Source organism: Nansenia antarctica (genome assembly GCF_963989245.1).
Source record: "Nansenia antarctica genome assembly, chromosome: 11".
In the NCBI taxonomy this organism is placed as follows: Eukaryota; Metazoa; Chordata; class Actinopteri; order Argentiniformes; family Microstomatidae; genus Nansenia; species Nansenia antarctica.
Window position 1 is genome coordinate 5,189,246 of NC_137681.1, and position 25,965 is coordinate 5,215,210.

General features: G+C 45.8%; 8 protein-coding genes and 1 pseudogene across 10 annotated transcripts in view; all 9 read left to right on the plus strand.

The window, feature by feature from the left end:
• LOC308167486 (adenosine receptor A1-like) overlaps positions 1–25,965 on the plus strand; it is an 85,508-nt pseudogene that overhangs the window by 52,118 nt on the left and 7,425 nt on the right. The gene's annotated exons all lie outside the window — the stretch shown is intronic.
• LOC308167164 (transcription factor MafG-like) lies at positions 818–1,309 on the plus strand (the record flags this gene model as incomplete). Its single annotated transcript, XM_080541542.1, has 1 exon — positions 818–1,309. One exon carries the CDS (start codon positions 818–820, stop codon positions 1,307–1,309), a length of 492 nt encoding a protein of 163 aa, XP_080397668.1.
• On the plus strand, positions 1,508–1,999 carry LOC308167166 (transcription factor MafG-like; the record flags this gene model as incomplete). Its single annotated transcript, XM_080541544.1, has 1 exon — positions 1,508–1,999. The coding sequence occupies one exon, from the start codon at positions 1,508–1,510 to the stop codon at positions 1,997–1,999; it is 492 nt and encodes a 163-aa protein (XP_080397670.1).
• Positions 3,115–3,606, plus strand: LOC308167163 (transcription factor MafG; the record flags this gene model as incomplete). Its single annotated transcript, XM_080541541.1, has 1 exon — positions 3,115–3,606. The coding sequence occupies one exon, from the start codon at positions 3,115–3,117 to the stop codon at positions 3,604–3,606; it is 492 nt and encodes a 163-aa protein (XP_080397667.1).
• On the plus strand, positions 3,804–4,295 carry LOC308167165 (transcription factor MafG; the record flags this gene model as incomplete). The annotated part of the gene is made up of 1 exon (XM_080541543.1): positions 3,804–4,295. One exon carries the CDS (start codon positions 3,804–3,806, stop codon positions 4,293–4,295), a length of 492 nt encoding a protein of 163 aa, XP_080397669.1.
• Positions 4,494–6,402, plus strand: LOC308167161 (transcription factor MafK-like; the record flags this gene model as incomplete). Of its 2 annotated transcripts, none has more annotated exons than XM_080541539.1 (3): positions 4,494–4,707; positions 5,607–5,868; positions 6,360–6,402. In XM_080541539.1, the coding sequence occupies 3 exons, from the start codon at positions 4,494–4,496 to the stop codon at positions 6,400–6,402; spliced, it is 519 nt and encodes a 172-aa protein (XP_080397665.1). The 2 variants fall into 2 exon arrangements, with proteins under 2 accessions (XP_080397665.1, XP_080397664.1); XM_080541538.1 differs by having other exon boundaries at positions 5,607–5,860; positions 6,349–6,402.
• LOC308167162 (transcription factor MafG-like) lies at positions 6,840–8,715 on the plus strand (the record flags this gene model as incomplete). Its single annotated transcript, XM_080541540.1, has 3 exons — positions 6,840–7,053; positions 7,955–8,178; positions 8,662–8,715. The coding sequence occupies 3 exons, from the start codon at positions 6,840–6,842 to the stop codon at positions 8,713–8,715; spliced, it is 492 nt and encodes a 163-aa protein (XP_080397666.1).
• On the plus strand, positions 9,153–9,560 carry LOC308167422 (transcription factor MafK-like; the record flags this gene model as incomplete). The annotated part of the gene is made up of 1 exon (XM_080541843.1): positions 9,153–9,560. The coding sequence occupies one exon, from the start codon at positions 9,153–9,155 to the stop codon at positions 9,558–9,560; it is 408 nt and encodes a 135-aa protein (XP_080397969.1).
• On the plus strand, positions 10,233–10,718 carry LOC308167167 (transcription factor MafG-like; the record flags this gene model as incomplete). Its single annotated transcript, XM_080541545.1, has 1 exon — positions 10,233–10,718. The coding sequence occupies one exon, from the start codon at positions 10,233–10,235 to the stop codon at positions 10,716–10,718; it is 486 nt and encodes a 161-aa protein (XP_080397671.1).

Here is a 25,965-nt window from a genome sequence, read left to right on the forward strand (position 1 = left end):
GTGACCATGTCTGTGCGGGAGCTGAACCAGCACCTACGGGGCCTGACCAAGGACGAGATCCTGCAGCTGAAGCAACGCCGTCGCACCCTAAAAAACAGGGGTTACGCTGCCAGCTGTCGTGTCATATGACTAGCCTTACATAAATATACATATACTGATTAAAGGGTTGAATAAATAAGGAATGTAGAATGATACAGACAGGAGAAAGGAATCAAAAGGAATAAGTTATTCAGGAATGTACACTTAAACATTGAAGAGATCTTGGATTTTAAAGGGAGATGATTTTGTCGTGGAGAGAGAGAGAGAGGTAATAGACACAGGGAACACAGATGGCAACCATTATTGTCACAAACATATTTCCTGTTAAAATGCTAAACGAAACATTGTCCCTCATTCCTTATCACTGTTTTCCACTCTCACACCATGCTTCTTCTTCACAACCCAGGTTGAGCCACCCATTGCAACCCCTGTAGTAGAACCAGAACCTCTTCCAGTACCAGTGAAAGACCCAGAACCACCGGCCCAGCAATGTCTGCCAGTGATGAAAGAAGAAGTAGTAAAAGAGGAGGAGGAGGAGGCCATGGAGGAAGGACAGGCAGAGCCCGCTAGTCAGGAGGGAACAGGAGAGACGGTTTCACAGGTAAATCAACTCTACTTTTATTGGTGTTCCTGTGGTTGTTGTCATGCAGAATTTCTCAAAAGGGTGAAGTATTGAATAGATGAAACAAAATCACTTGTGTTTCTAGCAGGTGGAATTGCCAGATGTCAACGTAAACTCCACATCACTTCCTACTAACGCAACAGAGGAACCAATGGCATGACTACCACAAACAAGGGAAACAAAGCCTTGAAGGTGAAGCGGGAGCCAGGGGAGAATGGGACCAGCCTCAGAGATGATGAGCTGGTGACCATGTCTGTGCGGGAGATGAACCAGCACCTGCGGGGCCTGACCAAGGACGAGATCCTGCAGCTGAAGCAACGCCGTCGCACCCTAAAAAACAGGGGTTACGCTGCCAGCTGTCGTGTCAAACGTGTCACCCAGAAGGAGGAGCTGGAGAAGCAGAAGGCCCAGCTACAGCAGGAGGTGGACAAGCTGGCCACGGAGAACGCCAGCATGAAGGTGGAGCTGGACGCGCTGCGCTCCAAGTACGAGGCCCTCCAGAGCTTTGCCAGGACTGTGGCACGTAGCCCCGTCACCTCTGCCAGGGGCCCCATCGCCTCGGTCATAGGGCCCCTCATCCCCGGGGGCAAGGTGGCTGCTACCAGCGTAATCACCATTGTCAAGTCCAAAACGGTGGCTAGGTCGTAGTATCTGGCAGGGCGGCAGAGAGAGTCGTCGGACTTCACTTTATAGTCAGTGCATGCTGGTGTGTCAGTCATGAATACTGCTTCTTAGTACATGTGCTGTCCATTTTATCACTTAATAGTGGACGTCAAGAGCTAGGGGAAAAAAAATCTTCTTAAACTTTGACCAACCAGCGGTGCAGTTGGAAGTGGCTCTCGGGGCATGACTACCACAAACAAGGGAAACAAAGCCTTGAAGGTGAAGCGGGAGCCAGGGGAGAATGGGACCAGCCTCACAGATGATGAGCTGGTGACCATGTCTGTGCGGGAGCTGAACCAGCACCTGCGGGGCCTGACCAAGGACGAGATCCTGCAGCTGAAGCAACGCCGTCGCACCCTAAAAAACAGGGGTTACGCTGCCAGCTGTCGTGTCAAACGTGTCATCCAGAAGGAGGAGCTGGAGAAGCAGAAGGCCCAGCTACAGCAGGAGGTGGACAAGCTGGCCACGGAGAACGCCAGCATGAAGGTGGAGCTGGACGCGCTGCGCTCCAAGTACGAGGCCCTCCAGAGCTTTGCCAGGACTGTGGCACGTAGCCCCGTCACCTCTGCCAGGGGCCCCATCGCCTCGGTCATAGGGCCCCTCATCCCCGGGGGCAAGGTGGCTGCTACCAGCGTAATCACCATTGTCAAGTCCAAAACGGTGGCTAGGTCGTAGTATCTGGCAGGGCGGCAGAGAGAGTCGTCAGACTTCACTTTATAGTCAGTGCATGCTGGTGTGTCAGTCATGAATACTGCTTCTTAGTACATGTGCTGTCCATTTTATCACTTAATAGTGGACGTCAAGAGCTAGGGGAAAAAAAATCTTCTTAAACTTTGACCAACCAGCGGTGCAGTTGGAAGTGGCTCTCGGGGCATGACTACCACAAACAAGGGAAACAAAGCCTTGAAGGTGAAGCGGGAGCCAGGGGAGAATGGGACCAGCCTCACAGATGATGAGCTGGTGACCATGTCTGTGCGGGAGCTGAACCAGCACCTGCGGGGCCTGACCAAGGACGAGATCCTGCAGCTGAAGCAACGCCGTCGCACCCTAAAAAACAGGGGTTACGCTGCCAGCTGTCGTGTCATATGACTAGCCTTACATAAATATACATATACTGATTAAAGGGTTGAATAAATAAGGAATGTAGAATGATAGACAGGAGAAAGGAATCAAAAGGAATAAGTTATTCAGGAATGTACACTTAAACATTGAAGAGATCTTGGATTTTAAAGGGAGATGATTTTGTCGTGGAGAGAGAGAGAGAGGTAATAGACACAGGGAACACAGATGGCAACCATTATTGTCACAAACATATTTCCTGTTAAAATGCTAAACGAAACATTGTCCCTCATTCCTTATCACTGTTTTCCACTCTCACACCATGCTTCTTCTTCACAACCCAGGTTGAGCCACCCATTGCAACCCCTGTAGTAGAACCAGAACCTCTTCCAGTACCAGTGAAAGACCCAGAACCACCGGCCCAGCAATGTCTGCCAGTGATGAAAGAAGAAGTAGTAAAAGAGGAGGAGGAGGAGGCCGAGGAGGAGGAGGCCATGGAGGAAGGACAGGCAGAGCCCGCTAGTCAGGAGGGAACAGGAGAGACGGTTTCACAGGTAAATCAACTCTACTTTTATTGGTGTTCCTGTGGTTGTTGTCATGCAGAATTTCTCAAAAGGGTGAAGTATTGAATAGATGAAACAAAATCACTTGTGTTTCTAGCAGGTGGAATTGCCAGATGTCAACGTAAACTCCACATCACTTCCTACTAACGCAACAGAGGAACCAATGGCATGACTACCACAAACAAGGGAAACAAAGCCTTGAAGGTGAAGCGGGAGCCAGGGGAGAATGGGACCAGCCTCACAGATGATGAGCTGGTGACCATGTCTGTGCGGGAGCTGAACCAGCACCTGCGGGGCCTGACCAAGGACGAGATCCTGCAGCTGAAGCAACGCCGTCGCACCCTGAAAAACAGGGGTTACGCTGCCAGCTGTCGTGTCAAACGTGTCACCCAGAAGGAGGAGCTGGAGAAGCAGAAGGCCCAGCTACAGCAGGAGGTGGACAAGCTGGCCACGGAGAACGCCAGCATGAAGGTGGAGCTGGACGCGCTGCGCTCCAAGTACGAGGCCCTCCAGAGCTTTGCCAGGACTGTGGCACGTAGCCCCGTCACCTCTGCCAGGGGCCCCATCGCCTCGGTCATAGGGCCCCTCATCCCCGGGGGCAAGGTGGCTGCTACCAGCGTAATCACCATTGTCAAGTCCAAAACGGTGGCTAGGTCGTAGTATCTGGCAGGGCGGCAGAGAGAGTCGTCAGACTTCACTTTATAGTCAGTGCATGCTGGTGTGTCAGTCATGAATACTGCTTCTTAGTACATGTGCTGTCCATTTTATCACTTAATAGTGGACGTCAAGAGCTAGGGGAAAAAAACCTTCTTAAACTTTGACCAACCAGCGGTGCAGTTGGAAGTGGCTCTCGGGGCATGACTACCACAAACAAGGGAAACAAAGCCTTGAAGGTGAAGCGGGAGCCAGGGGAGAATGGGACCAGCCTCACAGATGATGAGCTGGTGACCATGTCTGTGCGGGAGCTGAACCAGCACCTGCGGGGCCTGACCAAGGACGAGATCCTGCAGCTGAAGCAACGCCGTCGCACCCTGAAAAACAGGGGTTACGCTGCCAGCTGTCGTGTCAAACGTGTCACCCAGAAGGAGGAGCTGGAGAAGCAGAAAGCCCAGCTACAGCAGGAGGTGGACAAGCTGGCCACGGAGAACGCCAGCATGAAGGTGGAGCTGGACGCGCTGCGCTCCAAGTACGAGGCCCTCCAGAGCTTTGCCAGGACTGTGGCACGTAGCCCCGTCACCTCTGCCAGGGGCCCCATCGCCTCGGTCATAGGGCCCCTCATCCCCGGGGGCAAGGTGGCTGCTACCAGCGTAATCACCATTGTCAAGTCCAAAACGGTGGCTAGGTCGTAGTATCTGGCAGGGCGGCAGAGAGAGTCGTCAGACTTCACTTTATAGTCAGTGCATGCTGGTGTGTCAGTCATGAATACTGCTTCTTAGTACATGTGCTGTCCATTTTATCACTTAATAGTGGACGTCAAGAGCTAGGGGAAAAAAAATCTTCTTAAACTTTGACCAACCAGCGGTGCAGTTGGAAGTGGCTCTCGGGGCATGACTACCACAAACAAGGGAAACAAAGCCTTGAAGGTGAAGCGGGAGCCAGGGGAGAATGGGACCAGCCTCACAGATGATGAGCTGGTGACCATGTCTGTGCGGGAGCTGAACCAGCACCTGCGGGGCCTGACCAAGGACGAGATCCTGCAGCTGAAGCAACGCCGTCGCACCCTGAAAAACAGGGGTTACGCTGCCAGCTGTCGTGTCAAACGTGTATGACTAGCCTTACATAAATATACATATACTGATTAAAGGGTTGAATAAATAAGGAATGTAGAATGATAGACAGGAGAAAGGAATCAAAAGGAATAAGTTATTCAGGAATGTACACTTAAACATTGAAGAGATCTTGGATTTTAAAGGGAGATGATTTTGTCGTGGAGAGAGAGAGAGAGAGGTAATAGACACAGGGAACACAGATGGCAACCATTATTGTCACAAACATATTTCCTGTTAAAATGCTAAACGAAACACTGTCAATTGCGAACGTGTCAATTGCGTCGAAAGCTTCGTTTCCCCCATCACTAGTGTAGATGTTCCTTCATAGAGATCTACAACGAGCAGATCTACAACCTGCTGGACACCGCCTCCGCCAGCCTGTTCCTCAGGGAGAACATCAAGAAGGGCGTGTTTGTCGAAGGGGCGACCGAGAAGTGTGCCACCTCAGCCGCCGAAACGATTGCGACACATATGATAGACTGGACACTTCTTCGTAACTATGGAGTCGGCTACTAAAGGTAATATATATATATTTGAGCACCTGTTCTTCCTCATCAACAGGGAGGTGGAGAGGTCTGGGAACTCCAAGAGCTTCCTGTGTAGATGTTCCTTCATAGAGATCTACAACGAGCAGATCTACAACCTGCTGGACACCGCCTCCGCCAGCCTGTTCCTCAGGGAGAACATCAAGAAGGGCGTGTTTGTCGAAGGGGCGACCGAGAAGTGTGCCACCTCAGCCGCCGAAACGATTGCGACACATATGATAGACTGGACACTTCTTCGTAACTATGGAGTCGGCTACTAAAGGTAATATATATATATATATATTTTACATTTATATGTTTGGCATTTGTGAAAACAGGGGTTACACTGCCAGCTGTCGTGTGAAACGTGTCACCCAGAAGGAGGAGCTGGAGAAGCAGAAGGCCCAGCTACAGCAGGAGGTGGACAAGAAGGCCCAGCTACAGAAGGAGGTGGACAAGCTGGCCACGGAGAACGCCAGCATGAAGGTGGAGCTGGACGCGCTGCGCTCCAAGTACGAGGCCCTCCAGAGCTTTGCCAGGACTGTGGCACGTAGCCCCGTCACCTCTGCCAGGGGCCCCATCGCCTCGGTGATAGGGCCCCTCATCCCCGGGGGCAAGGTGGTAAACAAGTCAAATCACGTGAATACAGAGATAGAACTACAGCTAGCCTGATCTTGGCTGCCTAGCAACTACCTAGCTAAGCACTTAGGTACACTATTGAATGCACTCCTGTTTATCTTTCTTACAGCAAACGATTGCGACACATATGATAGACTGGACACTTCTTCGTAACTATGGAGTCGGCTACTAAAGGTAATATATATATATATATTTTACATTTATATGTTTGGCATTTGTGACGTGACGTCATGGATTTGCAAAACGGGCGCAAACTGCAAATGCCTCAAATCTCAGTTCAAAGTTTTTCAGATCAAAAAATCTGATTTCGTTTTTTTGTAATAAGTACCCACTCGTTATTTTTTTGAGCAGTTTTACGATAGTTAAATACGTGTACTTAATCAACAAAATAAGCTTATTTTTAGCCTGGGAAATCTTCCCTTGTGGGAGTGGAGAAACTGGATCCAGGTTTTTTTCATTGGTCGATCGACAATGCTACCAGCGTAATCACCATTGTCAAGTCCAAAACGGTGGCTAGGTCGTAGTATCTGGCAGGGCGGCAGAGAGAGTCGTCAGACTTCACTTTATAGTCAGTGCATACATAGTGGAGCACAGGATTGCGGCCCGCCTCCCCAAGGCAATGGTAGGGGAAACACTGCAATGTAACATCATGCAAGATATTGCATTTCTTTACCCACTGTAGGACATTTTGACACAAATCAATACTTGCTTAGGGCCTTCATGAATGAACACACGTGACCAAACATCATATGACGTTTGGCTTCGGTACAAGAGAAAGGAATCAACAAGGAGGGCACGAGCGGGTGACAAAACGCATGCTGGTGTGTCAGTCATGAATACTGCTTCTTAGTACATGTGCTGTCCATTTTATCACTTAATAGTGGACGTCAAGAGCTAGGGGAAAAAAAATCTTCTTAAACTTTGACCAACCAGCGGTGCAGTTGGAAGTGGCTCTCGGGGCATGACTACCACAAACAAGGGAAACAAAGCCTTGAAGGTGAAGCGGGAGCCAGGGGAGAATGGGACCAGCCTCACAGATGATGAGCTGGTGACCATGTCTGTGCGGGAGCTGAACCAGCACCTGCGGGGCCTGACCAAGGACGAGATCCTGCAGCTGAAGCAACGCCGTCGCACCCTGAAAAACAGGGGTTACGCTGCCAGCTGTCGTGTCAAACGTGTATGACTAGCCTTACATAAATATACATATACTGATTAAAGGGTTGAATAAATAAGGAATGTAGAATGATAGACAGGAGAAAGGAATCAAAAGGAATAAGTTATTCAGGAATGTACACTTAAACATTGAAGAGATCTTGGATTTTAAAGGGAGATGATTTTGTCGTGGAGAGAGAGAGAGAGGTAATAGACACAGGGAACACAGATGGCAACCATTATTGTCACAAACATATTTCCTGTTAAAATGCTAAACGAAACACTGTCAATTGCGAACGTGTCAATTGCGTCGAAAGCTTCGTTTCCCCCATCACTAGTGTAGATGTTCCTTCATAGAGATCTACAACGAGCAGATCTACAACCTGCTGGACACCGCCTCCGCCAGCCTGTTCCTCAGGGAGAACATCAAGAAGGGCGTGTTTGTCGAAGGGGCGACCGAGAAGTGTGCCACCTCAGCCGCCGAAACGATTGCGACACATATGATAGACTGGACACTTCTTCGTAACTATGGAGTTGGCTACTAAAGGTAATATATATATATTTGAGCACCTGTTCTTCCTCATCAACAGGGAGATGGAGAGGTCTGGGAACTCCAAGAGCTTCCTGTGTAGATGTTCCTTCATAGAGATCTACAACGAGCAGATCTACAACCTGCTGGACACCGCCTCCGCCAGCCTGTTCCTCAGGGAGAACATCAAGAAGGGCGTGTTTGTCGAAGGGGCGACCGAGAAGTGTGCCACCTCAGCCGCCGAAACGATTGCGACACATATGATAGACTGGACACTTCTTCGTAACTATGGAGTCGGCTACTAAAGGTAATATATATATATATATATATATTTTACATTTATATGTTTGGCATTTGTGAAAACAGGGGTTACGCTGCCAGCTGTCGTGTGAAACGTGTCACCCAGAAGGAGGAGCTGGAGAAGCAGAAGGCCCAGCTACAGCAGGAGGTGGACAAGCTGGCCACGGAGAACGCCAGCATGAAGGTGGAGCTGGACGCGCTGCGCTCCAAGTACGAGGCCCTCCAGAGCTTTGCCAGGACTGTGGCACGTAGCCCCGTCACCTCTGCCAGGGGCCCCATCGCCTCGGTGATAGGGCCCCTCATCCCCGGGGGCAAGGTGGTAAACAAGTCAAATCACGTGAATACAGAGATAGAACTACAGCTAGCCTGATCTTGGCTGCCTAGCAACTACCTAGCTAAGCACTTAGGTACACTATTGAATGCACTCCTGTTTATCTTTCTTACAGCAAACGATTGCGACACATAGACTGGACACTTCTTCGTAACTATGGAGTCGGCTACTAAAGGTAATATATATATATATATTTTACATTTATATGTTTGGCATTTGTGACGTGACGTCATGGATTTGCAAAACGGGCGCAAACTGCAAATGCCTCAAATCTCCGTTCAAAGTTTTTCAGATCAAAAAATCTGATTTCGTTTTTTTGTAATAAGTACCCACTCGTTATTTTTTTGAGCAGTTTTACGATAGTTAAATACGTGTACTTAATCAACAAAATAAGCTTATTTTTAGCCTGGGAAATCTTCCCTTGTGGGAGTGGAGAAACTGGATCCAGGTTTTTTTCATTGGTCGATCGACAATGCTACCAGCGTAATCACGATTGTCAAGTCCAAAACGGTGGCTAGGTCGTAGTATCTGGCAGGGCGGCAGAGAGAGTCGTCAGACTTCACTTTATAGTCAGTGCATACATAGTGGAGCACAGGATTGCGGCCCGCCTCCCCAAGGCAATGGTAGGGGAAACACTGCAATGTAACATCATGCAAGATATTGCATTTCTTTACCCACTGTAGGACATTTTGACACAAATCAATACTTGCTTAGGGCCTTCATGAATGAACACACGTGACCAAACATCATATGACGTTTGGCTTCGGTACAAGAGAAAGGAATCAACAAGGAGGGCACGAGCGGGTGACAAAACGCATGCTGGTGTGTCAGTCATGAATACTGCTTCTTAGTACATGTGCAGTCCATTTTATCACTTAATAGTGGACGTCAAGAGCTAGGGGAAAAAAAATCTTCTTAAACTTTGACCAACCAGCGGTGCAGTTGGAAGTGGCTCTCGGGGCATGACTACCACAAACAAGGGAAACAAAGCCTTGAAGGTGAAGCGGGAGCCAGGGGAGAATGGGACCAGCCTCACAGATGATGAGCTGGTGACCATGTCTGTGCGGGAGCTGAACCAGCACCTGCGGGGCCTGACCAAGGACGAGATCCTGCAGCTGAAGCAACGCCGTCGCACCCTAAAAAACAGGGGTTACGCTGCCAGCTGTCGTGTCAAACGTGTCACCCAGAAGGAGGAGCTGGAGAAGCAGAAGGCCCAGCTACAGCAGGAGGTGGACAAGCTGGCCACGGAGAACGCCAGCATGAAGGTTATTTTGCCGGTCGGCTCGGCCCAAAACTACCGCGGCCCACCGGGCAAATGCCCGGTATGCCAGATGGCCAGTCCAGCCCTGTATATGACTAGCCTTACATAAATATACATATACTGATTAAAGGGTTGAATAAATAAGGAATGTAGAATGATACAGACAGGAGAAAGGAATCAAAAGGAATAAGTTATTCAGGAATGTACACTTAAACATTGAAGAGATCTTGGATTTTAAAGGGAGATGATTTTGTCGTGGAGAGAGAGAGAGGTAATAGACACAGGGAACACAGATGGCAACCATTAATGTCACAAACATATTTCCTGTTAAAATGCTAAACGAAACACTGTCCCTCATTCCTTATCACTGTTTTCCACTCTCACACCATGCTTCTTCTTCACAACCCAGGTTGAGCCACCCATTGCAACCCCTGTAGTAGAACCAGAACCTCTTCCAGTACCAGTGAAAGACCCAGAACCACCGGCCCAGCAATGTCTGCCAGTGATGAAAGAAGAAGTAGTAAAAGAGGAGGAGGCGGAGGCCATGGAGGAAGGACAGGCAGAGCCCGCTAGTCAGGAGGGAACAGGAGAGACGGTTTCACAGGTAAATCAACTCTACTTTTATTGGTGTTCCTGTGGTTGTTGTCATGCAGAATTTCTCAAAAGGGTGAAGTATTGAATAGATGAAACAAAATCACTTGTGTTTCTAACAGGTGGAATTGCCAGATGTCAACGTAAACTCCACATCACTTCCTACTAACGCAACAGAGGAACCAATGGCATGACTACCACAAACAAGGGAAACAAAGCCTTGAAGGTGAAGCGGGAGCCAGGGGAGAATGGGACCAGCCTCACAGATGATGAGCTGGTGACCATGTCTGTGCGGGAGATGAACCAGCACCTGCGGGGCCTGACCAAGGACGAGATCCTGCAGCTGAAGCAACGCCGTCGCACCCTGAAAAACAGGGGTTACGCTGCCAGCTGTCGTGTCAAACGTGTCACCCAGAAGGAGGAGCTGGAGAAGCAGAAGGCCCAGCTACAGCAGGAGGTGGACAAGCTGGCCACGGAGAACGCCAGCATGAAGGTGGAGCTGGACGCGCTGTGCTCCAAGTACGAGGCCCTCCAGAGCTTTGCCAGGACTGTGGCACGTAGCCCCGTCACCTCTGCCAGGGGCCCCATCGCCTCGGTCATAGGGCCCCTCATCCCCGGGGGCAAGGTTACCAGCGTAATCACCATTGTCAAGTCCAAAACGGTGGCTAGGTCGTAGTATCTGGCAGGGCGGCAGAGAGAGTCGTCAGACTTCACTTTATAGTCAGTGCATACATAGTGGAGCACAGGATTGGATATGTGTCTTTTGGGCCCAAACACATGTCTTTCGGTACTACATTTATCCATGCTAGTAATGCTCTCACAATTGGCCTCTGCACTAACGGAGCAACACTGTACGCAGAAATGTACACGTCCTCTATATTTCACGCGCTGGAATTGAGGTTAAAGGTCCTGTGAATCAAGGTAGACCTTTTGATGCCCAGTCCTAATTGATGTCGCTCCATTTGGCATTGGAGTAAAGCTCTTGATTGATTTGTGTTGTACATTATATTTTTAAATGTGTTTTTGTTATTTATGAGCGTCTGTTTCCTCAAGATTGGCCATGTCAAGTCTCCTCCGTCCCAACACTGGATTTGAATGTTGAAATAAAGTTCTCACAACAAGCCACATCCAGTCTAGCCACAAGAAGTTGGCCTTATGCTTTGCCCTTTCCTGAGCCTAAACAAGGGACTGCGTAATCCTGAGTTGAAAGCCTGTGCCTGTTATTATGCACTGACTATGATGATGAGAGAGATGGTCTCAAACTCTTAAGGGCTCTGCACACAGCATGCGATTTCTGTTGCGCGTCAACGTTCCATTTTGAAGTTTGAATGGAAGTCTATGAGAACATCGCATTTACCCACACACGGCCCCGATTTTAATCGCACGGCGAACATTCGATTCCATTCATTTGACAGTGCGACAAAACTCGCACGCCGTGTGCTTTGTCCCATTCAAAATGAATGGAATCGAATGTTCGCCGTGCGATTAAAATCGGGGCCGTGTGTGGGTAAATGCGATGTTCTCATAGACTTCCATTCAAACTTCAAAATGGAACGTTGACGCGCAACAGAAATCGCACGCTGTGTGCAGAGCCCTTTATGTTCTGGATGTCTCCACTCGGTGGAGCCAATCACCATCAAGATACCAAAACAGACGCAGCTGCAGAAGGAGGAAGTGACAAAGAGAGGACCCATGATACAAATCAGAGTAGTTTATGTGATTTTAGTTGATTGTCTGTTTAAAAAACAAACAACTTTCTGTTGACAAGTTGTGCAGTTGTGTCACAGACTTTTATGAACTTGTGATTAGTCAATATGACTAGGAGATGCAATAATATACGTATGCACTGAAAAATACAAAAGGTTTCTCATAGTTATGGTAGGTGGAATCTGTCAAATTGATCCACAACATAAATTGAAGTATTGTGCCGGAGTTGGGAATGCCAAATTCTCCAATATCAGAGAACCTGAATGTTTTTACAGTATCTTAAAATGTTTTGGAGGTATAATTCTAATCTGCAAAACATTGAAGACATAATTTGTGCTTTATAGAGAAAAGATGTTGAAACTGTTTTGTTCAAGAATATTGCAAATGTTGTTTTTGTGTAATTACATGTGGACTGGCCGGTCACATATTTCATTCAAGACCATTCATTCATTCATTCATTCATATTTCCCAAAACATATTCACTCAAGCTTTACTGTTTAATTGTCAAAGTGTGTATTCTAGGAGTCTTTGTCTACCTTAGAGTTCTTGATTTTTATGAACGCATAGAGTATCTTGCATTGTTTATAGAAAGACTGAAAAAGAAAACATAAAAACCTGTGATATCCTTTTTGCAATTGTACCAAAAGTGGCTTACTATAGTAGCGTGTGACATGATGTGTAAGTGACAAGTTGGCAGTGTTGTGCACTGTATACTGTAGATGTCATGCTGTGCTATAAAAAATAAAAAAAAAGACAAAAGACAAAAAAATGTAGAGCTAATTTAGGTGGTGTAAACAAGGTCAATTGTCTTCATCTGTATTGGCATCTGTGATATCTACTCCGCTAGGTGTAATTCGGAAATCTGTTCATTGTTATTACACGTTTATTATATTCAACAATGCAAGACAGATGGGTAAATGTAACTTAATAGAGGAATTGAAGGGGATTGTTATTATCCCAACATGATAATCAGTTGACAGCCCATACCATTGTCTTCCGACGGGTTCTTCAACAGACAGTTGGGAAGCCAGAGAGATCTTGGTTGCGCTGACATGAGACAATTGTGTCCATTCGGTACTCTAAGTGGCCTCTCTCATATAAGCCGGAGTGTGTTATGTTCACTCTGCATACACGTTAGATTCCACAACACTCTGGTCTCAGACAGGGTATGTCTGAGTTCAACAGCTTATCCTGTAAGGCATCTGTCCTCTCTTTAATGAATTGAAGGGGATGATGTATTGCCTCTAAGGTGTGGTGATAACACAATAACAGTGTTTAATCAATTGAATTGGCCATGATTTTTTAAAAATTGGTTGTAAAGGGAATCTCCTCACAAATTACGTTTTCTGGTGGTAACATTAGCTACCTTAGCTAGCTAGCACCTGGTGGTAACGTTAGCTACCGTGGCTAGCTAGCACCTGGTGGTAACATTAGCTACCGTAGCTGGCTAACACCTGGTGGTAACATTAGCTACCTTAGTTAGCTAGCACCTGGTGGTAACGTTAGCTACCGTAGCTAGCTAGCACCTGGTGGTGACGTTAGCTACCGTGGCTAGCTAGCACCTGGTGGTAACATTAGCTACCGTAGCTGGCTAACACCTGGTGGTAACATTAGCTACCTTAGTTAGCTAGCACCTGGTGGTAACGTTAGCTACCGTAGCTAGCTAGCACCTGGTGGTAACGTTAGCTACCGTAGCTAGCACCTGGTGGTAACGTTAGCTACCGTAGCTAGCACCTGGTGGTAACGTTAATGTAAGAGTCTCTAGGCACAGAGGGAGGTCGACACAAAGGAACAGCTGTACAAACGTGTTTGTTAACGTACAGCACGGCTCAGCAGGGCTAACACACACACACACACTGCACCGTCACTGACGGGCTAACACACACACACTGCACCGTCACTGACGGGCTAACACACACACACTGCACCGTCACTGACGGGCTAGTAACCTAATTTTTAACCTAAGTATTACTTAATTACCTAAGTAATACTAAGTGCAGCGCGCGGCCGTCACTGCCGCTCAAACTTTCCATACAGTGTGTGTGTGTGTGTGTGTGTGTGTTGTGGTCGCTCGTATCTGTGGACTGTTTAGCTCTAGCAACCCGCACAGCTCCAGTGAGAAGGGCGCAAAGGACGACAGATGCCGTGTGTACGTGTTATATAGGCGGAGGGTCCCGTCCCTCGTGACACAAGCGTCGCCTGGGCCAGCCAATGGGCTGGCGCAGTGTAATTCAGTTTCTGATGAGGTCACGCAGGGGGCGTTCCCATCGTGAGATACGAAACTAATACTATGAAAGAGAACCAAACAAACACGTTTGTAAATACATAAATAGTTAGTTTGTAAACCTGGTCAGCCTTTTTCTATTCATTTAGCCTTTCAGAATTGAGTTGGCAACTCTGACCTGGAGACTGGAGCCTCTTTTAAGCAATCTCCAGGAGGCAGCGCCAGCTGCCCCTAATCTGCCAGATTGGGCTCCAGCCCCGCCCACCAGGTACCTGGACAAACACATGTAGGCCTGACAAGGGCTGTGTTCGGAATGGTATACTAGCATACTGCATACTAGCATACTCAATGAGTATATGCTGCATACTGCCTACTCAATTCGTATGTGAAAACCAGCCGACCATTTACACTGTATGCATACTGCCTCCCAGAATGCATTTCGCCGGGAGCGGCGAATTTAAACCTCCATTTCAGTGGTTCTCAACCTTTTTGGGGCCAGCGCCCCCCTGTCCATTATCCAGGTCTCTTCAATCTCCCCTATCAAAAAAATTTGGCTTTTTTTCTTCCCTGAATATTAATGTTGACTAATATTCTGTGTTATATCATTTAAAAAGCATGTCACTGAATGCCAAATAATGGATTTGATTTAACTGGGCAGTTGGAATATCATTATCATTAGTTTACCAGAGAGCAGAAAAGCCATGTGAATGTGAATAAAAATGCTGTTTATGAGTGTTAAACAAACTCAGACAACATCAGAGAATACAAACAGACTGTTTTATGATGCTAATATATAAAATAAAATAAATATAGACTTTGTTAACACAGTTCCAAAGTTCAGAACACTGCGCTCTGGGACCGCTCAGAGATGGGTGCTCTGACTGAAAAGACGGTTTGCCCGAGCGAACTGACCGTTCGTGCATTTACGAATGTACCTGTAATAACACTGCTGACAGCTGATCAATCGCAAGCAGACAGAGTAGTGGTTTCCTATAGCAACAAAAGACGTTGACAGCTGTTCGGAGTGCTTATGTGTTAGTTTCCAGGGCATCACATGAGGAGCAACATATCACTAAAAAGCAATCGTATATTTTAGTTTGTAAACGTTAAGACGAACACATCGCAATGCTAACCTCAGAATGGCACTAGGGATAACATCCACAACAACACTTAACAGTAATACATTTATGTAATATACTGTAATGAACCTACGAGGGGAAGGGACATTCGTAGCTGATTTCTCCAGGTTAGATTATTGGTAAGCGACAGAGAACTTTCCGGACTGGTTTATTACAATACGATCGCTTTTTTGAGATAGGTTGTTCCTGCTGTGATGTTCTGGTATGGTGGTATGGTATTAGCACTCATTTTAACTAAATTAAATAAGCTGTATTGAAAGGAAGCGAACGCATAAGCGCAGAGGGTAGTGTGTATACGCGGGGAGGGAGTATTTGGCACGACAGGCTTACGTCACCGGCGGGGACATGGACTCAGTATCAAAACTAACATAATAAATATTCTCTCTCGCTTATAGCCAACAATTACAATGAGCCTACAAACTGAAACAAATGTCACTCAAGCATAGCCTACAAGGAAAACACTCATAGAAATTAAACAAGACCGTAAATTAAACAACACCTTATCGCTGTTAGATGAGCAACACAAATTAAATAGCCTATTCCTCATAAATCTTCGCAAACTAGCTAAATCCAAAGACAATCAACTATTTACAGTTATATAGCCTATTCCACTCCTATCCGTGTTCATTTGCGGGTGCTATGCAAGAAAAGGATGGCAAGGGTTGAAACATGACATTACAGATGGGATGAACCGGGGTTCTTTCTATCGTAGACTAGCATAGTATTGCAATTTCTGCACTGTACATGAACTGTCAAGATTCTTCTACAATGCAGCTTACCCAGACACATTGGAAACTATCAAAAGCTCTGCCTTTGCTAGCTGAGTTTTTAGCTTCATCTTGTTGACACACGATGAATTGAGAATCAAGGACCCCAATTGAAATAAGCCAGTGGCTTTCTTGGGTTTTTATCCTGTTAGTTGACCTTGTATGTAATATGTACTTTCATGTACCTACTTCTGCAAATCTTCTAATAAAGTTTTCAATCAATCAATCAAAACTCTCACTTGAAAAAAAATGTGGGCGCTGCGCTACGTGTGTCTGCATCACAGAGCCCGGCAAAGTTCAGAACACTGCGCTCTGGGAGTGCTCAGAGATGGGTGCTCTGACTGAAAAGACGGTTTGTCCGAGCGAAATGACCGTTCGTGCATTTACGAACGTACCCGTAATAACACTGCTGACAGCTGTTTTTCATGAGAAAAATACTTAATGCGCGAATGTGCGCCAAGAACACCTCAACGCCCCCCTTTTTAAAATATCTGTTCCAGCGCCCCCCGATGTTGTCTGAACGCCCCCGTTGAGAAACGATGCTCCATTTTAAACCTCCATTAGCTAAAATATGTAATTTTGGCTTTACAAGTGTTAACATGTCATTTTATTAAGTTTTAATATGTTTTCAGGCGAGAAAGTAACCACATATATTCCCAAAATGTGTCCAGTTTACCAAAATAACCCGTTTATATATCGGATCTGACGATTTTTTGCGTCTTCTGTTCGCTAGCTGCGTTCGTAAATTCACCCTGGAAATATGATCAGCACTCATGGAATGCCTCTTGTCCAATCAAATTACCTGGTCCCTTTATGACGTTGCACCCAGTGTGCGCTCCGGCGCTCTCAGAGCAATTTTACGAACGCACCCTACGTTGCTTACCTTCACTCACTCGACAGAAATATCGTAACATAATTACAACACGTTGTAAAATTATTTGGGGGCCAATATCTTTAGCTAGCTCAAGTAACTAGCTTACTATATTGTTGTCTTAACAGTTGGTAAAATAACATGATTAAAATAAATATATATGAGCAATAACATATCGTGGGCAAGCACTACAACCAACTTGTCCGTCTGAAGCTACAATACTGGGATCATTCGTGATTGGGCTACAAGCAGTCAAATACTAGGTGAACATGTGTGTAAGACACAAATAAACTTGGATTTCATGCATTTCAAGTGGCATATTTGTAATCATGACGACTAGCCTGGTCTAAGAATGCATTTCACCATGTTAATTCCCAGTATAGTGAAAATACCACCGCTCATCCGTGATCAGACTTAGCTGGGGTGCTGCAGCTGAAGAGTATCAAATAGAGTGCAAGAAAGCAGCATCTGCACACTCAAATCTGTGCAAAAAACTATGTTTATTGCAAGCTTTCGGTTCCCAGGCTATCGGACAATGTAAACAAAAGCTGTATGACAAGTTTGTATGACGCAGTTTGACGAGGCTGAAAGCGCACAGGGTTGCCAGATGCGATTGACAATTTACAGCCTAAACTTTCTATAACCTCAAAATCAAGTAGCCCATTCGGCGGTAACCCGCCCCATCTGGCAACCCTGGACGCGAAATGCATTTTGGGAAACAGTACCCGAGCTAGTGTCCATCGTAACTGACTTAAATTTTCCCGGAAGTAATTACTCACATACTAAATTTCTCGCATACTCAAATCTTGCATACTGTAGGCTACAGTGTGAACGCACTACATACTCAAAATCTACGTCATATCTAGTATGAGTAGTATGCTAGTATGCTATTCCGAACACAGCCAAGGCCAGAGGGCTGTCACACAAGCGTAACAAAAACATCGCTAGTATGCTAGCTAGCTAGCTAGCTAACGTTACAACATTATTTCGAGGCTGACTTGTGCATGACAGTCCCGCATTTTGACATATTTCCATGTCGCATTTTCCCCCCTTTGATGGCATATGACGCCCGGAATTTAGCTCAAGTCGTTGCACTTGTTACCGCCAGTGTTGCCACCGTGGCGACTTTGTCGCTATATCTGCCGACTTTCCAGACCCCCGTGGCGACTTAATTAGTGTGTGTGTGTGTGGGGGGTTCGGATTTGAGGTTCGGCCCTACCCAACCTCAAGGCGTTCCACAGTGCTGTAGCCTACACTCGAATCCAGATCTCTCATAATATTTTCTAGGTCATTGGAAGTTATTTAGTATTCAAAATGCATTGCGGTATATTGTAGTGCTTGCTGGATAGATTGTACCCAGCTAATTTAAACTCATAAATGAATGGACGGAAATAATTAGATCACAATGATTTATTGAAACGTGAATAAAACAAACAATGAAATTAATGGAATTGAAATAACAAAAGTAACTGAAGTAATTAAAATGTTTCTCTTCATCAATACTTCGCATGTCCCTTCACATGATGAACTCCCCTTCCTCATCCCTTGTTTTGTATGGCCTCAAAGCGGACGTCCACGCGACAAATCTTAGTCAAAAACTTAGTCAAAAGCGACCAGCGACAAATCTAGCTACTTTTTCTGGTCGTTTGGAGAATTACTGTAAAGCATCTAACATATCCTATGTACCACGATTCACGTTACAACCGAGCTCACAAGAGACGAGTAGGCCTACAGTCTCCCCGGAGAGAGCCTGGGACGCGAGGTTAGCCTACAGAGAGGTTAGCCTACAGAGAGGTTAGCCTACAGAGAGGTTAGCCTACAGAGAGGTTAGTCTACAGAGAGGTTAGTCTACAGAGAAGTTAGTCTCCAGAGAGGTTAGTCTACAGAGAGGTTAGCCTACAGAGAGGTTAGCCTACAGAGAGGTTAGCCTACAGAGAGGTTAGCCTACAGAGAAGTTAGTCTACAGAGAGGTTAGCCTACAGAGAGGTTAGCCTACAGAGAGGTTAGTCTACAGAGAGGTTAGTCTACAGAGAGGTTAGTCTACAGAGAGGTTAGCCTACAGAGAGGTTAGCCTACTGTTAGAATAAAATCAGATCCGGTTCTTTTGTCGACTGCTCGTATATGGGTATATACAGGTGCAAAAAAAAATTTGGATATCGTGCAAAAGTTCATTTATTTCAGTGGTTAAACTTAAAATATTATATAGACTCATTACATGCAAAGTGAGATATGTCAAGCCTTTATTTGTTATAATTTGGATGATTATAGCTTACAGCTTATGAAAACCCCAAATTAAATATCTCAGAAAATTAGAATATTACATGAAATCAATAAGAAAAGGATTTTAAATACAGAAATAACAGACAAAATGTAAACATCATGGGGGGTATTCCATCAACGTTGCTAAAGGAAAATCCAAGAAATATGGACTTTCCTTTAGCAAAGTTGATGGAATAGCCCCTCTAAACAAAACTATTTGTCTGGTACTTTGTCCACTAGCTGTTTGAACAGGGATAACAACTCTTTTGTGTTCGCATCATTGGTTGCATGTTCCAGCGCCATGTCTTTTTCCACAAGGGATTCTAGGGCGGTCTTCTTCCTCTGGGTTTGAGGGCTGGCTGAGGTTGAGGCAGGGGCTGAGGTTGAGGCTGGGGCGGGGGCTGAGGCTGAGGTGGGGTTGGTCGTTTCCTGAAAGAAAAAAAAAACTAATAAGAAGGATGGATAGGTCAATGGATGGCCTAGAAATTGTCAGTAATGTCTGAAAAAAATTGCCAATTGGCCGCTGTCACCTCCCCACCCTCTGTTCCTGACCCGGTCTTTGGGGTTTTCAACTCCTGCAATAAACACACAATGTTAATAATGACAAATTATGCCTTTATTACTCCTTTATTTGTGATGGAAAAAAAAGTACATCAAACCACATTACTCTCAGGTTACCTTATATTTACGTTTCAGGTTCTCCCATTTCTTTGAAACTTGCTGGTGGGACACCTTCCCTTCCAGCCCAACTTTTTAAATAAACGTCCTGTATCATAACAGTAATAAAAAAATATGTTAACAGAATGTAAAGAACTATAATAAAACATAGACGTTTGTATGCAGTCAAGAAACTTTAAAACAAATGACTCACTCCCAAAGTCCTTTCGAGGCCGCTTTGCTTTTGAGAAAATGGAGGTCATGTTCGCTCCTGAACTGTATTAGCTCTCTGGTTTGCTCCGGAGTCCCTAAGGATGGAACATAGTTGTATCATTGTTGTATAATTGTTCAGAATCGAAAGAACCAATGCTATTGCTTTCTGACGAAGTCGTGTTCTGCATGGGCCTGCCAGATGCGGCCTGCCATGCGGCAGTCGTATATAGTTACAATTTGGACATTACAATACCATGGTCATAACTTTTCACAAACTTCATTAACGAAGTAAATACTTACATTTGTGGTTTAAATTGTTTGGCATCTTGTCTATCTTTGTTGTTGTTGTTGTTGTTTTGTGGTCTCTTTTCTCTCTCTTTTCTTCTCTTATCTTCGCCGTTATCAATAGTGTTGGGAATCTGTATTAAAATAACTAGAAGTGATAAATCATGTACTATGTGCTCATTTAAATAATATGTGACTGAGGTCAGTTGAGAAAAATGGGAAGGTCACGCAATAAGCCAAAAGAGAGGTTCTGTTTTTGAGCGACATGAAGAAAAGCTCCTGTCTAAAAGAAAGTATTATAATTCAAACCACCTGTAAATTACTTATTTTTACCTATGTGCTAACAACCATTTTGCACCTGCTGTTATGATATTCTATTTTCCTGTACTGATTTTATACTTCCATAACTAATGATTAATGATAAGTCCATTCTTTTATACTGTATTTTAACTTGTTAATCGAATCCCAAGTCATGGGATTCTGTGGGCCTGGCAACAGTTATGTTTTCACAAGCTATTCTGATAAGGAGGACATACTGACCTAGTCATGAGGGAATGGGTTTGAAGATCAAATAACTGGCCAATTAGTGCTTTAGAACGGAGAAAGTTCTATGTCAAGCTTGGAGATCATGTGTCTGAGAAATATGACAGCGACTTCGGAGTCGCACAAGGGAGCTGCCTTGGTCCACTACTATTCTCACTATACATGTTACCACTCGGGGACATCATTAGAGAGCACAACGTATATTTCCACAGCTATGCCGATGACACGCAACTGTACATTTCTGCTGAACCAAATGATACTTTAGCTATAGACTCCATTACGAACTGCCTTCTAGCAATAAATAAATGGATGAGCAATAACTTCCTGAAGCTAAACGAGGACAAAACTGAAGTCCTACTGATCGGCCCTAAAGCAAAGAGGGATATGCTGCTTAATAATCTGGGGAAACTGACATCATGGATTAAACCTGAGGTTACAAGTCTAGGTGTTATTTTCGACTCAGACCTAAGCTTCAAGTCCCATATTAACAAGGTGACGAAAACATAATTCTTTCACCTTAGAAACATGCTAAAGTAAGACCACTTATAAACCAAAAAGATGCTGAAAAACTGATTCATGCCTTTGTCTCAAGCCGGGTCGATTACTGTAACGCACTTTTTACTGGCCTTCCTAAAAAAACTACTGCAAGACTTCAGCTCATTCAAAACTCTGCAGCTCGACTTCTAACTAGAACCAAGAGGAGAGAACACACTACTCCCGTCCTAGCTACTCTGCACTGGCTGCCAGTAACATGTAGGGTTGATTTTAAGGTCCTCCTCCTTATATACAAAGCCCTTAATGGGCGAGGCCCAAAGTACATTGCTAATTCCCTTGCCAATTATGTGCCCTCAAGAACACTAAGATCATCTATCGCAGGTTTATTAGAGGTTCCCAGCAATAGTCAGAAGAAGATCGGGAGCGCAGCCTTTGCCAACTATGCCCCAAAGCTTTGGAACACATTACCTTTAGAGATCAGGGAAGCCAGCTCACTAAAAAAAAACGCACTTCTTCAATAGCCTTCAACTAGCTCATCTGCACCTGCCTACTGCTCATTTGCCAGCTACTGCACTTTAAATGCCCTTTTTTAAATTATTTTTTATTGTATTTTCTTTACCTTTTCTTTTTACTGTTTTCCCCTGCTCTTATATTCACGTACACAGACTGACTAGTTGAAAGCAAAGGATTTAAGTTGGTGTGGAAATAAAATAAAGCCCAGTCTTGCCATTAGGCAAGTGGTAGTAAATATTTTCATAGGCGAAAGACTTAAATTGGTGTGGAAATAAAATAAAGCCCAGTCTTGCCATTAGGCAAGTGGTAGTAAATATTTTCATAGGCAAAGGATTTAAGTTGGTGTGGAAATAAAATAAAGCCCAGTCTTGCCATTAGGCAAGTGGTAGTAAATATTTTCATAGGCGAAAGACTTAAATTGGTGTGGAAATAAAATAAAGTAACAGCGGAATTCCTGAAGCAGCAAAAGATCCCACTCGACATAGCTCGCTTACCTGGAGAACAATGGTACACAGTCCCGTCTCTGAGGCGCAAACGTCGGCGTCGAGACCGTAAACAACGCCGAGGCCGCAGGGGAGGCCTGCTAGCTAGGCTAAGGAGAAGCCCGGATAAGCCAGCTTTGCCGAGTATATTCCTCTCCAACGTAAGATCCCTCGCTAACAAGATGGACGAACTGAGACTGCAGGTTGCTTCCAACAACACCGTGGGGGATAGCTGTGTGATTATTCTCACAGAGACCTGGCTCAACGACTCCATTATTGACTTTGCAGTCTCGCTAGAAGGCCGCTCGCTACACAGAGCCGACCGGACGCTGCTTAGTGAGAAGACGCGCGGGGGCGGCCTGATCATTTCTACGAAGGACAGCTGGTGCTTAAACACGAAAACTGTAAGTAGCCACTGCTCCCCAGACCTGGAATACTTGACTGTTAAATGCCGACCCACATACCTCCCGAGGGAATTCAACGCGGTGTACATAACAACAGTATACATTGCACCAAGCGCGGATGCTAGCTTAGCATTGGCGCGGCTACATGACGTCATCAGTGGTGGACAGAGCGCGGACCCTCAGGCAGTGCACATTATCGCGGGGGATTTTAATCATGCTGACCTGAAGGTAGTACTACCAAAGTTCCATCAGCATGTTAAATGTGCAACAAGACGAGATAACACACTGGACAAGGTATACACATATATAGCTCATCTAGGCATGTCTGACCACGTGTCAATCCTCCTGATCCCAGCCTACACTCCCATGAGGAAAAGTGCTCCCATCACCACTAAGACTGTCAGAACCTGGCCAGCAGGGTCTGCTCCACTGCAGATCTGCCTGAAAAGCCTCAGGGCCGGATGGCGTCCTGGGACGGGTGCTGAGGGACTGCGCCGACCAGCTGGCCGGGGTTTTCACCAACATCTTCAACCAGTCCCTGTCCCAGGCCACCATCCCACCCTGCCTGAAAACCTCAACTATCATCCCAGTCCCGAAGAAAAGCACGGTGAGCTGCCTAAACGACTACCGCCCGGTGGCACTCACACCAATCATCATGAAGTGCTTTGAGAAACTGGTCCCGGCCCACATAGTCACACGCCTCCCGCCCAACCTGGATCCATACCAGTTCGCCTACAGAGCCCACAGGTCCACAGAGGACGCCATCGCGACGACTCTCCACTCCACTCTATCCCACCTGGAGAGGGGGAACAGCTACGCGAGACTGCTCTTTGTGGACTTCAGCTCTGCCTTCAACACCATCCTTCCAGACAGGCTAGTGACCAAACTACTAGACCTGGGACTATCACACTCCATCTGTGCATGGATCAAGGACTTCCTGTCTGACCGCCCCCAGAGGGTGCGGGTGGGCTCCCACACCTCCACAGCCCTCAGACTCAGCACTGGGTCCCCCCAGGGCTGCGTGCTAAGCCCCATCCTCTACAACCTCTACACCTACGACTTCACCCCCGTCCACCCCAGCAACTCCATCGTAAAGTTTGCAGACGACACCACCGTGGTGGGCTGCATCTCGGGGGGGGATGAGGCGGCGTACAGGGATGAGGTGGAGCAGCTGGGCAAGCTGTGCAAGGTTAACAACCTGCTGCTGAACCAGTCAAAGACCCAGGAAATCATCGTGGACTTCAGGAGGAAAAAATCTGAGGTCCAGCCCCTGCTCGTCGATGGAGGGAGCGTGGAGAGAGTCTCAACCCTCCGATTCCTGGGGGTGCACATACAGGATGACCTGTCCTGGAAGACCAACACAGCAGCCATCATCAAGAAGGCACAACAGCGGCTCTACTTCCTGAGAGTCCTCAGGAAATACCACCTCAAACAGGAGCTGCTTGTGACCTTCTACCGCTGCACAGTGGAGAGCATCCTCACCTACTGCATCTGCGTGTGGTTCTCCAGCTGCACAGCCGCAGAGAGGAAAGCGCTACAGAGAGTCATGAGATCGGCCCAGAAGATCATCGGCGCCCAGATCATCGGCGCCCTCCCCTCTCTGGAAGAGCTGTACAACACACGCTGCCTCAGGAAGGCCTCCAAGATCTCCAGAGACCCATCCCACCCTGGGAACGAACACTTTGTTCGGCTGCCCTCGGGCAGGCGGTTCAGGACCATGTCCGCAAGGACAAATAGACTGAAGCTCAGCTTCTACCCCAGGGCCATTCAGGCCCTGAACACAGCAAAGACCTAGGTTCTAGGCCCTGGACAATCTAGACAATTTGATGGCAGCTACTAGATTGTAATCAAGTGCAATACTGAAACACAACTGTGAACATTTCAAACCTGCAAACTGCGACACTTTAAATGAATGTGCAATAATACTATGTGCAATATGACAAACCTCGGGTACATAAGGTTCAGAGATAGGAAATGTTAGGATATTTATAGCATAGCATAGAGTACAGCACAGTGTTTTATTTGTATAGTATAGTATAGTGGATAGTGTATATAGCCTTTATTTATGTGAACCAGCTCTTTTCCCTTCTTGTTTTTAGTATTTTTATTCCTAGCACCAGGGGAGCCCCTCCTCCCAAATTTCGTTGTATGGTACCTGTACTATATCAATGACAATAAAGACCATTCATTCATTCATTCATTCATTCATTCATTCATTCATTCATAAAGCCCAGTCTTGCCATTAGGCAAGTGGTAGTAAATATTTTCATAGGCAAAGGATTTAAGTTGGTGTGAAGATGGGAAACAATCACAGTCTCTCTTTTTAGTGTTTCCCCCTGCTTTTATATTCATTCTATGCATGTATATGTTTTTATATATGTTTTTATATTCACTTTATGTTCTTATTCCTGTTGTAAAGCACTTTGAGCTGCATTTCTTGTATGAAAGGTGCTATATAAATACAGTTTTACTTACTTACTTACTTACATAGAATTAACTGTATAAAAATGTCTGTACATCCTAAAAACATAACTGTGTGCATATGCTTACTGATTTCTTAATGCTTACTGATTTCTGAAAAACATAACAGAATGTGTGTGTGTGTGTGTGTGTGTGTGTGTGTGTGTGTGTCTAGCATTGCGCAAGACTAGGCTGCTCACACAGGTGGATACAGTTGCCGACAAAGTGTGCAACCACTCTCACCTTGGCTGTGTTCGGAATAGCGTACTAGCATACTACTCATACTAGATATGACGTATATTTTGAGTATGTAGTACGTTCACACTGTACAGTATGCGAGATTTGAGTATGCGAGAAATTTAGTAGGCGAGCAGTTACTTCCGGGAAAATTGAAGTCAGTTACGATGGACACTAGCTCGGCTCCTATTTCCCAAAATGCATTTCGCGTCCAGGGTTGCAGAGTTGCGTCCAGGGTTGCCAGATGGGGCGGGTTACCGCCGAATGGGCTACTTGATTTTGAGGTTATAGAAAGTTTAGGCTGTAAATTGTCAATCCCATCTGGCAACCCTGTGCGCTTTCAGCCTCGTCAAACTGCGTCATACAAACTTGTCATACAGCTGTTGTTTACAAACATTGTCCGCGAGCGATTTTCTTCAGTTAAAAAACAATGCAACAAACTATGCAATCAGGTAATTACCATGACCAAATCTGCTAAGAAAGAATACCTCGATAACAAAATCGAAGAAAACTTAAACAAACCACGTGACCTTTGGAAGCTACTTAATAGCCAACTAGGTTGCAGTCAAAAACTCAAAACCAGGTCTACAAACATCAGCATAAAATCTGGAGATTCTCTCCTTACAGACAAGCTGGATGTGGCTAAGTGCTTAAACACTTTCTTTAC